This window comes from Lissotriton vulgaris, chromosome 4_1, assembly GCF_964263255.1.
Source record: "Lissotriton vulgaris chromosome 4_1, aLisVul1.2, whole genome shotgun sequence".
Classification (NCBI taxonomy): Eukaryota; Metazoa; Chordata; class Amphibia; order Caudata; family Salamandridae; genus Lissotriton; species Lissotriton vulgaris.
Genome location: NC_141691.1, coordinates 1064760283 through 1064776976, shown reverse-complemented (window position 1 = coordinate 1064776976; position 16694 = coordinate 1064760283). Strand labels below are relative to the sequence as shown.

Sequence of the window (16694 nt, the reverse complement as noted above, 5' to 3'; positions counted from 1 at the left end):
GCCAGCTCCTGTCTCCTGGAAAGCTGTGTCGCTGTCAAAAGGTCTCTGGCGAGAACCCGCTTTCGCGCGGTAAACGCCACGAGACATTTAACAATTAATGATTTTGCGGGGCTCTATTAAGTTCTGTTTTTAACATATCTAATTTTAAAAATGTAAATATTTTGTATCCTAAGTGCTCCAGGGTCCTGCTGGTGAGTACATTTCAGTACTGTATTATTCCGCCAAATGAAATCTTTAGTTTTAATTTACATTGTATGATTGGACAATCACAAAACAAGTCAGATATAATGGGTGAAAATGTTATAGTGGTTAAGAGTATCAAATAATTTCCAAACAAAGAATAACAATGAAAGAAATTGTGGAGAAAACTTGCACCATAAATAAAAAAACATTAGTCCATAATAATTGCTGCATCCTAAATAGAAGGTATATAGAATATATTCAAAACTATTTCTTATTGTGTATTTACCCTAAGTGGAAACTTGATGGGCTTATGATATGGCTGAAAGCCTACAGGACCTCCTTGCTGAAGTATGGCCTGGTGAGCTGCATGAAGGCCTTCTCCGACAACTGGAACAGCATTGTTATTGCGGGCATGCTGGTTGTTATTTGCTTGCTGGTTCACATTGGTATCACTCTCCTCTTGGTCGCCGAGCAAGTACGAATGAAGATCCCTTTGAAAAAAGAATATCAGTTAAGCACTTCCAAAAATAACAGTACAATGCAAACAATATGGAAAACATTTGTTTCTGTTTTTGGTCTGTGCTTTGGCCAAAAGCGTTTTTTCCCCAACAGGTCTGAAACAAACAATGGCTACTTTGATCAATATTGCTCTGTTTGACACTCGCCTCTTCAGAGCACTTCCAATTCAGTTATAGGGCGAAAGGTTGAGGAAAGAAATGGAATAGAGAGGAAAGCTGCAGGAGATTTGTGTGCTTTTCTGTCGAAAAGATGGTGAACTAAACTGAATTCACCATGTTCAGGTGTGCAACATCACACTGAGCAGCCACGATCATTTGCAGTAACACCTCAGGCTGGTTGAAAAGGACTCCATTATTAAAATTCTATGTTAGGACTGGAGGTGAGGACTAGGCTTATCTTTCCTTGCTTTATTTAAACAGCAGCCATTCAAAGTATTAATCAACAGTAACAGTAAGCTACATTTCCCATCAGTCCTTGTGAAAACAAAACAAACGGATCCTCTAATCAGAGTGGCGCCCATCCTTCAACAATCCCCGTCGGCGCTCTGTCCTCACTTCTCCCGTATTTCATTGTTTAGCTTTGATGGTATTTGCACTGTTTGCCCTATACTCGTGTGTTTTTGCTGCGTACCTTGTTCCCACAGGGGGAGGTGGGGTTTGGTAATTGAATTACAATAGTTGTTTGCCCAGCATTGAACGCCTTTCGTTTCTTCGCAGCCGCTTTAACCTGGCTCAACAGGTATGGTATACCGATAATATTCAGGAGGAGAGCTGGAATTGGCCAAACATGTAAACAATAGAGAAATCCTCAGGTGAACGTACACATTAATTAGTCCGCAGATATGTGGTAAAGGGGACCCAAAAGTCTTTAGGTCTGGACGGTAGTGGAAGTTCCACTGAATACTGGGTCCGCTGATCTCTGCAATATGTGATTTCCTCTAACCATAGCTGGGATTTTGGGGACACCTCTGCCCTCCCAGTTTTTAGCCATTTTCCTTTTTGCTAGCAAAAGTGTGGCTTTAAGTGTTCACTAAGACCCAAAAGACACAGTAGCGGGGTGCAGCCCACCGGCTCCAAGACCAAGTCTGATAATGCCTTAGTAACCTGTACTCGAAATGTGTGTACTCTTTCCCAATACCACGCCAGATGAACAAAATCAGCATCTCGCCTGTTGCATCGTCTACAGTTGGCTGTCTCTCTCAAACCCAGTCTGTGCAATTGCTTGGGGGAATAGTACAGTTGTACATATTTAAAATGGATAATCCGCAAATTACAGTTAGCCGTTAAATATCTTTTTTAAGTGCAGCAGTATTCCCAATGTTTCCTTGTTATTGGAGTGCCAAGTACTGCATTCCATCGCTCCATCCCTCTACTGTGTTGCGGGGCAGTGTCTTGCCTGCACTGCGTTATATAATCGGGCGATCAGTTTAGTGCGGCAAGAGCTGGTGAGCATGATCTGTAGCGGTTTCAGTGTCAGTGGTGCAGCTGGGTGTAGTGCGTTTAAGGTTTTGAGGGGTAATGGTGCTCCTCGCTTGCAAGGCCTCCAAGGCAATGAACGTACCTTCCGGATATTCGTCACCCAAACTGACAATCCCTGAACCAGCTAAAATAGAAAGGGCTTTAGGCTCCTGTGCCACAGAAATGTCAGGGTGGTGTGCCAATAGCAGGCAGGGGCATACAGTGGCAGTAGCAGGCAGGGGCATACAGTGGCAGTTTACCCGCTGGTGCCGCTAGCGATTGTCAAGCTTGGACTGTACAATCTATTGCGCTCGTTACCCGCCGTTTTCATCATTTGAGTGCATGTAGTAGCATAGCAGTTAGTGGCATTGGATATGCACCATCTGCTTCTTCTGTCACATGGGGTAGGAAAGGCGGGGGATAGCACCAATAATGTGCGAAGTGCGCTAGTACACACAGGTAATGCACATATAAGCTGTGGTCGAAGTGGGGAATACAAAGTAGGGGAACTGTGGGTAGAGAATAAGGGGGAGGGAATAACCGAAGATTGAATCAGTGGGCGAAGTCAGGGGTGTGGCTAGAAATAGCAAAACATACCAGTTTTTAGTACGTTTAGCCTTTCACTGACCAGTTACAGCTTATAACGTTATTTAATTCACACAATGGATAAACATGTTTATTTGAAGTTTAATTTAGGAAAAAGCAAATACTCATAGGGAATACAAGTTTATGTAAAGCGTGCGAAATATAAGCAGGAACAATGGCATGAGCGCAAATTCAGGATGGCGAGTGTAAAAATTCAGGACAAGGGGTCAAAATTCAGGCCAAAAATTCAGGACAGGAGGTCAAAATGAAGGACAAAAGTTCGGGGCAACAGGTATGCTTTGCAGACACATCAGTGGATGTCATGCAATAGTATATAAATAAATAGGAAAGGAACATAAGCACAAGTCACTTCCCCAGCCCCGTCCACCGCCCCTGACCAGTCCACCGCCCCTGACCCGTCCACCGCCCCTGCCCCGTCCACCGCCCCTGCCCCGTCCACCGCCCCTGCCCCGTCCACCGCCCCTGACCCGTCCACCGCCCCTGACCCGTCCACCGCCCCTGACCCGTCCACCGCCCCTGACCCGTCCACCGCTCCTGCCCCGTCCACCGCTCCTGCCCCGTCCACCGCTCCTGCCCCGTCCACCGCTGCTGCCCCGTTCACCTCTGCTGCCCCGTTCACCTCTGCTGCCCCGTTCACCTCTGCTGCCCCGTTCAACGCTCCTTTCCTTTCACCGATCCTGCCAGGTTACCGCTCCTGCTCCTGCCCTGTCACCTCTCCTGTCCCGTCACCGCTCCTGTCCCGTCACCTCTCCTGTCCCGTCACCTCTCCTGTCCCGTCACCGCTCCTGTCCCGTCACCGCTCCTGTCCCGTCACCGCTCCTGTCCCGTGACCTCTCCTGTCCCGTCCCGTGACCTCTCCTGTCCCGTCCCGTGACCTCTCCTGTCCCGTCCCGTGACCTCTCCTGTCCCGTCCCGTCACCGCTCCTGTCCCGTCACCGCTCCTGTCCCGTCACCGCTCCTGTCCCGTCACCGCTCCTGTCCCGTCACCGCTCCTGTCCCGTCACCGCTCCTGTCCCGTCACCGCTCCTGTCCCGTCACCGCTCCTGTCCCGTCACCGCTCCTGTCCCGTCACCGCTCCTGTCCCGTCACCGCTCCTGTCCAGTCACCGCTCCTGTCCAGTCACCGCTCCTGTCCAGTCACCGCTCCTGTCCCGTCACCGCTCCTGTCCCGTCACCGCTCCTGTCCCGTCACCGCTCCTGTCCCGTCACCGCTCCTGTCCCGTCACCGCTCCTGTCCCGTCACCGCTCCTGCCACGTTCACCGCTCCTGCCACGTTCACCGCTCCTGCCCGTTCACCGCTCCTGCCACGTTCACCGCTCCTGCCACGTTCACCGCTCCTGCCACGTTCACCGCTCCTATCCTTTCATTGCTCCCACCCGGTTACAGCTCCTGCTCATGTCTAATCACCACTCCTGCCCTGTCACTTCTCGTGCCCCATCACCTCTGTTTATGTATTTATTTTTATATAGCGCATATATCACCGTTCGGTCTCAGAGCGCTTGCGGGGAGCTGGACTAGAGATAGACAGACAGGGGGATTTTATCAATTTAAAAGAGCCAAGTTTTAAGATTTTTACGAAACATTTTGTGGTTAGGGTCAGTTCTGATAGACAGTGGTAAGGTGTTCCAAGTAGTGAGGCCTATTTTAGAAAAGCTTCTATCCCCATTTCTGACTGTCCTAACCTTTGGCCTTTTTTGAATACGTTTATTGGATGAACGTAGAATCCTTCCCGGACAGTAACCCTGAAGCTTTCTCTGGAGGTACTTCGGTCCCTGTCCATTTATAAACTTATGCACCAGGCAGCATATTTTAAAATTTGATGCGTTTTCTTATTTGGAGCCAGTGGAGTGTCCTAAGGCACGGGGCTGATGGGGTGTGGGGTGGGAGGTGGAAGGTCAAGTATCAACCTCGCATCAGAATTTTGCAGGGTCTGAAGTTTAATTAAAGAACCTTCATTCACATCAACCAATAGCGCGTTGCCATAGTCAAGGCGGTCACCACTCCTGCCCGGTCACCGCTCCTACCCGGTCACCGCTCCTGCCCTTCACTGCTCCTGCCCTTCACTGCTCCTGCCCTTCACTGCTCCTGCCCTTCACTGCTCCTGCCCTTCACTGCTCCTGCCCTTCACTGCTCCTGCCCTTCACTGCTCCTGCCCTTCACTGCTCCTGCCCTTCACTGCTCCTGCCCTTCACTGCTCCTGCCCTTCACTGCTCCTGCCCTTCACTGCTCCTGCCTTCACTGCTCCTGCCTTCACTGCTCCTGCCTTCACTGCTCCTGTCCGGTCAGCACTCCTGCCCCAACACTTCTCCTGCCCCAACACTTCTCCTGCCCCATTCACTGCCCCTATCCGTTCACCGCTCCTGCCCCATCACTTCTCCTGCTCCTATCCGTTCACTGCCCCTACCCGTTCAATGCCCTTATCCGTTCACTGCCCCTACCCGTTCACTGCCCCTATCCATTCACTGCCCCTATCCGTTCACTGCCCCTATCCGTTCACTGCCCCTATCCGTTCACTACCCCTATCCGTTCACTGCCCCTATCCTTTCACTGCCCCTATCCTTTCACTGCCCCTATCCTTTCACTGCCCCTATCCTTTCACTGCCCCTATCCTTTCACGGCCCCTATCCTTTCACGCCCCCTATCCTTTCACGGCCCCTATCCGCTCGCTATCCCTATCCGCTCACTATCCCTATCCGTTCGCTGCCCCTATCCTCAGAGAGGGGCTGCTGCAGCCTCTGGAGTTCAACAGAGAAGTGTGAGCCGCCCCTGACTTTAAGTCGAAAGAAAAACTTATCAGTTTCAAGTTGGACTATTCTTGCCGTCCCGGGACGGGTTTTTGAATGAAAGAAGTAGGGGAACGGACTGAAATTACTATTAAAAGTAGGGGCACGCCGTGCCCTTCCGTTCCCGCCCACTTCTATCACTGCATATAAGTAAGGGGCCCCATATCCTCCCTGTGTATATGGTGTGGTAAGGACATCCCAGCGGCACAGAGGCTGTTTCCCCGCCCATACCAATCTACATAGAACAGACTGCCAAGGGGCAAAGAAAACTTGAAACAGCCTGAGGGGGACGTTAGTGAATAGATGAAGAAACCTAGGAAGAACCATCATTTTTTAAACCGCCACCCTGTCCGATAGTGACAAAGGCAGTTTAATCCAGCGCTCTACTTGTTCCTCAACCTTCACCAGTGCACGGCCATCATTTTCTCTCTGAACAATTGCGGGGTCCCTATGAATCCAAACCCCCAGATATCGGACTGGCTCGACACTCCATTCAAGCGGGAAGTCCAGATCATATGGCGGGCGCCATCCCAGTTGTCAGCAGAAAAATAGTTGATTTATCATAGTTTTTACTGAGACCCGATAGACGCTCAAATGTGATAAATTCCCTTATCAAATTGTTTAGATGCTCCACCAGATTGTGGACATAAAGCACTATATCGTCCCCATACAACGATATAGTCAGCAGGTGCTGCTGAAAGCTCAGCGCAGCATCCGCATGTCTCGGACGCACTCTACAAGCCAAGGGTTCCAGCACAAGGATGAACAGTAATGGGGATACCGGACATCCCTGACGTGTTCCCCTGCATTTTGGGATGAGTGCAGAGTGACAGTGATAAATCCAGACTCTGGATACCGGTGCTGTTTAAAGTAAGTCTAACAAGGGCATAAATGTTTGAGGTATGATGCAGCAAATCAAACAAACTTCCACTGAACTGAGTCAAATGAATTGGCTGCATCTACAGCCACAGCTTTGGTATCCCGGTCAAGATGATGTAGAACGGCAAGCAGCGTTCGCACATTATGTGTGGTAGTTCGGGCTGGGACAAACCCAGAATGGTCCGGGAGCAACGGATGCAGTCTAGTCGCTATAACTTTAGCCATGATCTTTGTATCTATATTCAAAAGCAATTGTGGCCTATACAAATCGCATCTCACCGGATGTTTGCCTGGCTTCAGTAGAGTGACCACTAGCGCTTCACGGACTGTGGGGGGGGGGGGGGGGGGGGGGGGGAGGGGGCAGTTTTACCTCATAAGCTTCAAAATACATTTATGTAATTGCGGGACTAGCAGATCCGAGTACGTTTTATCAAATTCAATTGGCAGCCCATTGCTGCCTGACATCTTGCCGCTAGGCAATGCTTGAATGACTTCCTTCACCTCATCAACTGTAATTGGTTGCACTAAAAATTCTCACTGCCCCAGGGACAACAAAGCGAGCGCAATTCCCTCAAAATAGGCATGTGTCTCTTCCCCATTATCTGCCTCCCGCTGCCCATATAATTCTGAGTAGTAATCTATAAATCGTTTCATATTTCAGACGTGCTGTAGCCTTTTGTCCCATCTGGGCATTCTACCTCTGTGATGAATTCTTGTGTACGAGGTACCTTGATCTTAAAGGCCAGACTACGGCCCGGTCTACCACCCGCACCATAGGGTCTAGTGAACCAGCGCCAGGACAAATGTTTTATTTCTTGATCCACGGCCTCATTATATTCTGTGATCAATTCCCTAATTTCTGCCAGGATTTCTATGCTATTGTTATCCTCATACTGCCTCTCTCCAATCCTGTTGTCTGCTTAATCGTGTGCATTCTGAAGCGTAAATCCCTCAGCACTCCTGCCTGCAATCCAATGCATGCATCCCGAATTGTTGCCTTAAAAGCTTCCTAGAGAGGGCCTGCCCCCTCCACTGCGCCCTCATTTATCAGTAAAGTAATGAACAATAGCCTTCCGCGCCCCCTCTGAAAATAGGGTCCAGCAGCGATGTTGCTTGCATTCTCCACTGAAAAGTTTGGGCCAAATGTGTGGGGATCCCCAATCTAACACCACAGGTGAGTGGTCCGATAGGGTATTTGGAAGATGTGCAACCTCTTTCACCTATGGAGCTACAGCCTCAGAGATAAGCCAATAATCCAATCTGTACCATGTTTTATGTACTGAGAAGATATGTGTACCTTCCCGTGCCAAGAGATATCGAGCTCTCCAGATATCGATTAACTTATGAGCAAACATAATTTCGAGAATAACCTGTTCTGATTGTTTACCCTGCCATTCAGTGACCACACTACGATCCATGTCATTATCAAAATAGTATTTAAATCCCCTCCCCATATTATTATTTCTGGTTGGAGGGCATATACTTTACTCTCCACTCAGGTTCGTCGACATTTGGCCCATATGTCGTGATGACAGTAATTTACATTCCATACAGATTACCCTGTATGAGCGTAAAGCGGCCTATTTCATACAATTCCATAAAGCGAAAAAAGTGTGCCGCTTTTCACTAATATAAGCACCCCTCTGATTTTTTGGGGATTATTCAGCCCTCTGACATTCCTTGTCACAAGTCTAACCATCTCTGGCATTGATCTCTTTAACTCTGATCATGAAGTAGATTCCTCCTTGGAATTCATCCAACCGTACCTGTGCAGTATAAATGTTTGTGTGCCTATGATGTATTTTGCTGAAAGCAATAAGACCATTATCCCCCCCTCCCACTTTAGCATCCCAAACATGCCAAAGACATTCCCTAGGAGACGTAACATCAAGTAACATTTGATTCATCCAGTAAATACTGACAAGCATTTGCAATGCAATAGGTCTCGCATTAGGAAAGTTTGAGCTATTGATCTTGTAAATGACAATTTTTTTATTTATGTGTTGTTTTTGAAAATAGCTAAATTAATAGCTTTGTCATTTACAATGCCAATAGTTATAACTTTCGCAAATGTGACACCTATAGCATTTGTAATGCAACATGTTTTGTATTTACGTGACTTAGATGTATTGATATTACAAATAACAATGGCTTTTAATTTTTTTAAATAATTAATACTTAAATAAAAGTGATTGTAATTTATAATGGCAATAGCTTAAACTTTTGTAAATAACTTTTGTGAAGATTATGTTCAGTGTATTTTATTGTGACGAAAATCAAAGAACAGAAGTGAAATATTAGCATCTTTTTGTGACATTTGTAATAAAGCTTGAAACATTGAGAGAACATATTATAACCAGTGGAGCTGTGGTGGTGCTGAATGGTGCTGTGGTGGTGCTGAGTGATGCTGTGGTGGTGCTCAGTGATGCTGTGGTGGTGCTGAGCGGTGCTGTGGTGTTGCTGAGTGGTGCTGTGGTGGTGCTGAGCGGTGCTGTGGTGGTGCTGAGCGGTGCTGTGGTGGTGCGGAGCGGTGCTGTGGTGGTGCTGAGTGGTGCTGTAGTGGTGCTGAGTGATAATGTGATGGTGCTGAGTGGTGCTGCAGAGTGGTGCTGCTGAGTGGTGCTGAATGATGCTGTGGTGGTGCAGAGTGGTGCTGCCGAGGGATAATGTGGTGGTGCTGAGTGGTAATGTGGTGGTGCTGAGTGATAATGTGGTGGTGCTGAGTGGTGCTGCTGAGTGATGTTGTGGTGGTGCTGAGTGGTGCTGTGGTGGTGCTGAGTGATAATGTAGTGGTGCTGCGTGATAATGTAGTGGTGCTGAGTCATAATGTAGTGGTGCTGAGTGGTGCTGCTGAGTGATGATGTGGTGATGCAGAGGGCAGATAGGCACAAAAAACAAATCTAACAGAGGGCAGAAGGGCAGAAAAACAAGGGAAAAACGAGTTTAACAGAGGGCAGAAGGGCACACAAAAACGAGTCTAACAGAGGGCAGAAAGGCACAACAAGTAACCACACCATACTTTAAAACAACAAATAACCCTTAAACTTATGATATTCGTTGAGAATAGTGAAAGAAAACATCGCAGCAAAATAAAGACTAGATTAATGCATGGCACTGAAAACAATCGTCATACAATAACGTGGAAAATCCAAGATAACTTTGTACGCAGTACTTTACACAGGTGGACCTGTCATAGAGGAAGGCAGCAAATCAGCAATGACAGGAGGAAACACACATGGATATTTGTGCTTATCGCACTAAATACTACATGTTCCAGAAAATACCCCTGATAAATTACATTCCGACAGGTTTGACTTACCAAAATTAAACGTAGGGTGCAAACGTTATTGCACCCCGTATTTACGGAGGTGAGATAAACATTACACCAGTTATAATTGCAATCCGAGCACAAGAAGCACAAAAACAGATATATCCTAAAGATATAAGGACCCTGATCGTGTGTACTTCTGTCCTGCTCTCTACTTTAGCTCCCAAAAAAAGCAGAACGGCTGTCCAATACAGAGATGATCACTGTCGTGCTGAATACCCCCACACTCCCACCCCCATCACAACAAAGGTATCGAAGCATAATGTCAATACTGCTGATCAAAAGATAAACAAGTGAAAATTACTTAACTGAGGGTACAAAAGGCAAGAAATAATATGTGAAACTGGTTGTCATACTTTGTTCTTGCTGCGCTATCGTTAAGGTTTTAATTCGTTAACTCCCTTACGCTGCCCAATCCCTTTTTTGTGCGTGTGTGGTTTGATTAGTCATAAGATACACTTTAAAAGAGTGCGGAGTAAGGAACACACACCTGTTCCTTGTTGACATACCGTATGTCAGCTTGCTGACAAGAGAGCGTTTGTCATGTCTGACATTGACACCTTTATTCCACCCTGGCTCTCCGCCTGGTAAAACGTTGCATTCTGGGACCTAAAGGTGTTCTTACTGCATGTGATGGCGCGAGCTAAACTTGAACAGAGCTAGTCCCTGGCTGGGTAAAGGTGCATCATACCAGTGACAACATGGAGAATGCGCTCGGAATAGTAAAACACCGAACCCGTGGCAGTGAGTCTGCAGGTGTCACGCGCACAATAACCGCCAGTTAACTCACTCACTTCTAACACGCTACATAAAGTCTGAACATTGCTGCTCTTTCATCCACAACGGGAAGTAATGCAGCCCACATCACTTTATCTGGATTGGGACTCATGGAAACGAGACTACGCTTTCAGGTGTGGCCTGCGCAAGAGGACTCTGCTTACCTGACACAACGGTGTCGCCGTAGAGGTACAGGGCCGTTCCGAGCACCATCATGATCCCCATGGTGAGAATGTAGGGCCGCCGTCAGCCCCACGGGGAGCGGCAGTGGTCGCTGGCGGAGCCCGCCACGGGCTGCAGCACGAAGCCCAGCACAGGGCTGATTAACCAGACCAGGCTGTAGAGGCTGCGCGGCAGGCCCACGCTCAACAGCACCGGCATGACGTAGGAGGCCTCCACCGCGTAGCAGAACTCCCGGCCGAACATAACGATACTGTGCATGACCAGCCAGACCGTGGGCCTGCGGGCCAGGTCCAGCTCCCTCGGGGCGCGCTTCAGGTCTGCTTCACTGGGCTTCTTGGGCAGGCCTGACATGCCGCGAACCTCGTAGGCCAGGACCGGCTGCAGGGTTTCCCTGGGAAGAGTCATGGTAGGCTGCCGTGCGGGAGCATGAGGAGCTCACATGTGAGGAACGCGCAGAAGGTTACACTTCAAACACTGCACCACCCAAAATATCGTTCTCTCTTCCCAAATGTGCAGACCCGAATAAGGATCCTGGCCTCCAAACGTGTACAGTCTTTCCCTCAACAAAGGGGAGCGGGACGGCGTCGCATGCGCCCTCCACCTGATTTTCCCGCACGCGCACCTGAGCCAGCAGCAGCACACGTTCAGAGGCAGGAAGGGAGCACACCACGCTGACAGAATCTGCGCGTACACAGACCAGAATCGGCTCGTGCCCATGTCTGTCTCCCTTGGGAGGAAACACGGCGACTATAAGTCTCGTTGGCGGCAGCGCTTCACGCTGCAACGCCAGCGAGACCTAAAAAAGGAAAATGCTACTTACCCAGTATGCAACTATTCTTGGTATATAGAGCTGGAGAGTTATATGCTATGCATATATCGCCATCTAGTGTTGGGTCCGGATGTTTGCACTTTGTTTTTCTTCTAGAAATCTTTCTAGTCACGAGGTAGGTGACTCCTCCTTTCGGTGATAGGGCGCATGGGCATTGACTCCAATGTTAGATTCTTTTCCCGCAGAGAATGATAATGGAGATAGTAGGAGTAGTAAAAGGAGATGTCCATAAATGCATGTATCCAAGTAAGATATTACTGCAACAGGTATAGGTACCCGGGGAGGTGGGTGGTTGCATATGACTCTACAGCTCTATATGGCAAGAACAGATGCATACTGGGTAAGAAGCATTTCCCGTTCAAGGCATATGATCTGTAGATAATATACTATGCTCTACACACTCTATAGCAGTTATCTCCCAAAGCGGTGGCTAACCTGCATCTGCCTGAAGTAGTGTACGTAAAACTGCCTGGCCCACTCTAGCTTGTTGTCTTGCTAACACATCTACACAATAGTGCTTTGTGAATGTGTGAGATGTAGACCACATTGCTGCTTCAGAGGTCCCCCAAAGGAGTCTGTGGGGCCCGAAGGCGACCGGCGGGTTCGGGTCACCCAAAGATGGAATGCATCACTTCGTAAAATGTACGAAGTTGGGCCGGAGTCTCAACGGGTCCCGGGAAGGGAGGGAAGCTCGGAGTTGACTCCTCGGGCTCCGCACGGGGACCGCAGGAGGGGCACCACCAGCTTCCCTCGTCGCATCAGCCGACCGACGGGGATAAGTCGAAGAGCAACAATGCTTCTTCGACTTCTTTTTGTGCTTCGATTTACCTGACTCTGAGTGCGAAGATTTTGATGATTTGGACGAGTGGTGATGGCTCTGCGACTAGTCCCTCGATCTCCCTCGTGACCGGGACCTCGAACAGCACGGAGCCGACTGCCTGAGTTCAAGCAACTTTCAGGATCGTTCCAGCAAAGCGTTCGGCGCCATCGACCGGCAGTCGAAACACGACTTGGGGTCATGATCGATGTCCAGGCAAAATAGACACAAGCGGTGCCGATCCGTAACCGACATTAGTCTGGTTCAGAAACCACGGGCTTTAAATCCGGGCATCCCTAGTGTACCAGGAGTCGATGGACTCAGAAAATAAGTCAACAAAAGTCGAGAAAAAGTCAGTCAAAAAGTGACTGGAGGTACTGCTCTCTCCGGATCTGAGCTGGCTGGTGCGGAAAAAGAAAGAAATGACATCAGTGCGCGAGGGCGGCGTCTAAGTAGCTAACGCAACGTCATACCGACGACACAACGCCAACGACTGATGCGGAGCCGACAGACGCCACCTTCTGACGAACAGGTACTGCTGACGAAAAAACTTCCCGGGTCCAGTCTGACGCCTGGGGTAATTCTAAGGTAAGGAATCTATAACTAACGTCTTTCTTTCAGATTCAATACGTAGGCACAGAATGCCTTGCCCAAAATTGATGACGTTCTTTGCTGCATCTTGACTATTCTGTGCAAGGTTGGCGCAGAATTCATCGGGGACAGTCTTCAAGATCTTGCTGGTCATATCCCACAGTAAATAAGTATTGTGCCAGGAGGCCACAGGCACTTAACAGAAGTTTAGGCTGGCTAACACCGTCCTCCCGAATAGCTCCAAATATTTTTATTTCCTATCCGAAGGCACAGTAGGGAAAGAGTTGGGGTTAATTCTACTTGTTAAGGCATGGACTACCAAGCTTTCAGGCATCAGGAATGCATCACCACCAGGGGGCATGTCTGTGTATTCCGGCAACCTGTCTGTGGATCGGTGGTCAAGAGTCAGGCTTCGCCCAAGTACCCATTAGTATGTCCGTCAGCGCATCATGGCTTCATCTCGGATCCCTCGACCTCTTTACTTCTTCGACACACCTTTGACACTCAGCAGAACTGTAAATTTGAGCTCTTCTATATTTGCCATCCTTGTCACTGTTCTGTATTTTACCTCCTCTTCATCATGTTGTAAAGCGCTTCGATATCCTCGGGTCTAGCTAGCGCTATAATAAACCTCTAAATAATAATAATAATAGTAGTCTACCCAGATGTCAGAACTTCTGTCAGGAAATTAGTTTTTACTTCAACAAAGGGAAGTTGCAGGTCCAAAACCTCAGTAACTCGTCTGATCACCACAGCAAAAGAAGAGGATTCCTCTGCGGAGGGGCCAGGAGGAGGGATTTAACCAGGGTGTGAGAAGTTGGCCTGGTATATGATGTCCACTATTCTAGTTAGACACCTTGCACCAGTCCAAACAACAAGGTTGTAAAGGCAACCTTTATAGAAAGCTATCCTAGTGGTAGCAATGGAGAGCAGCCTTCAGGCTAAGACTTAGAGGCGAGTTAAACAAGTTGCTTTACCATTTATAATCTCTTGAGTACCAAATGAAAGCACACCACACAAGGTATATATCAAATATATATGTATTTAATCTAAACACAACCCCCTGATCTCTTTATTAGGTCAGAGGTAAAAGTACAATACAAGGAACTTAATTAGCATACGATAAGTTGCACAGTATACATTATGCCCTAGGGCCCTCACAAACCATATACTAAAATAGTGGTATAAGAACCACGTGAAAAATAGAAAGCAGACCTGGGGGCCTGTGGAATCGCTGGGGCTATCAAGAACAACCAAAGGTTAGGATGTAGGAGGCCCACGGGAGACGCGTGCAGTGTCTAAACACAGCCGCGGGTTACCATTGACTTTCTATGGGAAACAAACAAGTTACAAATTTACAGTTTACGGACACTTCTAGGTTAACTAAGCTGGAACCCTTTTAGACTAGGACACTTCAAGAGTTAAGACCCATGGGAGCACGGTAGTACTCGTCCCACCCAGTCCTCACCCAGGGAAGCCGGATGCAAAGGTGTCTTTTGGTTGATGGAGAGCTGCGAAGAAGTGTTGCAGGCCACCAGAGGAAAAGTGTCGGGGTGGATCCAAGGGTGGAACGAAGATCTGAAGAACATGAAAGCAGAAAAGACAGAGCCTGGGTCACTTGCCAGTGACCAGGATGGCGACAGGAAGATGCCAGGCGAGGTCGGGTGATTTCAGGTGAAAGAGGTGAAGCTTGTCTCTTCAGCCACGTGGTCCAGGAGGAGTCGACGACGCCCAGGAGCTGGATTCGAGCTGTCCCACGAAGGATCTAGTTGACTGCGGTGTCGGAATCCGGATTGGACTCAACAAGCCTTGGCAACCGCAACCCATACAGGATCTCGAGATTGGCTTCAGTGCAGACCAGCAAGGTCTGAGGAACTTCTCCTTTGCAGGAAAATTTGAGCAAGCCTGGAATAACCAGGAAAGCAAAGTAAATCAAAGATTGGTCTTCTTGGGGGCTCACTAGCCAACGGACTAGGAACCGCGAAGACGTGTCAAGCTGAAATGCACAAAGCGGGCCCATGTGACACTCGTGGAGTGTGGGCCTCTGAACTTCGGTGCAAAAGGTGCTCGGTGCTGGGGCTTCAAGCACCGCAATGCACAACTTCGTGATACCTCGGGAAGTAGGTGCAGTTTGCAAAATGCAGGATGTCCAGGAGTTCCGGACCCACGTCTCTCGTGTCCGCTGCCGGTCTCAGCTTTGCTAGGAGCTCGGGTCAGCGTCAGAGATGTCTGGAAGTCTGTGTCCTGTGTCGCAGATCCTTCGGGAGCCTAAAAAATGCAGAACGGCAAAGAAGCATTAGGTGCCTGTTTGAACAGGGTGGTCACTCCTTGACCACAAGGGAGATTTCTTCCGTCTTCCAGTCGATATGGAATGTCGAAGATCCAAGATTTATGTATCAGAGTTTCGTCCAGGGTAATTGGAAGTCCTAGTGACTAAGGTTCTTTCTTTATAGGAAAAATAGGGGATGGACTAACTCTAGGGTCCCACCTAGGGGAGGACCTGGGGAGGGGGTGGTTACACCCCTTCCCCTTTGTCCAGTTTCGCGCCAGAGATGGGGTAGAGTGCCCCAGCAACCGGTTTGAACTTGGAAATGCATGGAGCACCTTTAGTGCCCCAGGCAGTGTCTGAAAAGCATTCACTGAATACAACCCACCCTGCCCAAATACACTAAAGCCTGTCTCGGGAGGTGCCAGCACCTCCCTGGACAGGAAACCTATTGTCCAGGCCTCCCCTGCCAGAGTTTCGTCCAGCAGCAGGAGGGCAAACTCGTGTCTGTGGCAGCAGCATCCATTTTGTGATGCTGGAGCTCTGTTTAACTTTAACTGGGTAAACCAGTAACTACACGTCTACTCCCTCTAAAAGGGTGGAATGCTACCCACGCCATCAGGACTTGGGGGGGGCTTAGTATTCCAAAGTGTATGACACTTTACACAACATGTTTTGATAAAGCCAAACCAAAGTTAGCACTAACCGTGAGGATTATAATGCACTTAAGAGTATATGGTATGGCTATATCATAGAACAGCTATAAGGAGATGGTTCCGAAAGCTGCAGAGGGGCTCAGCTCATGTTAGGGCACCCTCTCACACAAAACCAAGCACTCTGCCTTGTCAAGGCCTGCCATAGGAGTGACCTATAGGTTAATATGTGTCTATATATATGTCTGGGTATAGCTATACTATATCCCAGTAAGGGGTGATTACACCACCTTACCCAGGCTGCAGGTGCAGACCTGTGGTGTCAGTTTGGAAGGCTAACCAGGGGTGGCACAATACATGCTGCAGCCCCTGGTAGGCCTAGTGTGCACCTATGCCCTGGGTACACTATACAGGGGTTCACAAGGGTGACCCAGTAACCAATCTGGTATGTACCTAAAGTACATGGTATCAATTTAGAGAGAGAACAGCTAGGCTGTGGGCCTGATTAGCAGGGCCAAATCAAGACTAAAGTCGAAAAACCAGTGAAGCACAGCAACAAGTGGGGGTAACCATAGGAAGCAGACCCTACTCTCCTACACAGGGAAGTGTCTAATTGGCATTGCGAATTTCCATGAAGACATTGTTCTCATCATAAAAATGGGCACCATCGTCTCAGTCATCACCATATTAACTCTTTTCTGAATCTGAAGCAAAAGGAATGTGGAGTGTTCTACATTAACCCCTTCCATGCTGATGACGGCCCCCATCCGTCATGCATTACAGTGCTCGTGTGCTGATGACGGCTGGGGGCCGTCATAAAGCCA

The 16694-nt window shown here is 48.6% G+C and overlaps 1 protein-coding gene across 1 annotated transcript in view; it reads right to left on the bottom strand.

The window, feature by feature from the left end:
• MARCHF6 (membrane associated ring-CH-type finger 6) overlaps nt 1-16694 on the bottom strand; it is a 1612715-nt gene that overhangs the window by 678862 nt on the left and 917159 nt on the right. The window contains exon 19 of the mRNA XM_086965293.1: nt 470-674. Within this exon, the coding sequence (XP_086821419.1) occupies nt 470-674 (205 nt within the window). The remainder of the gene's footprint in view (nt 1-469; nt 675-16694) is intronic.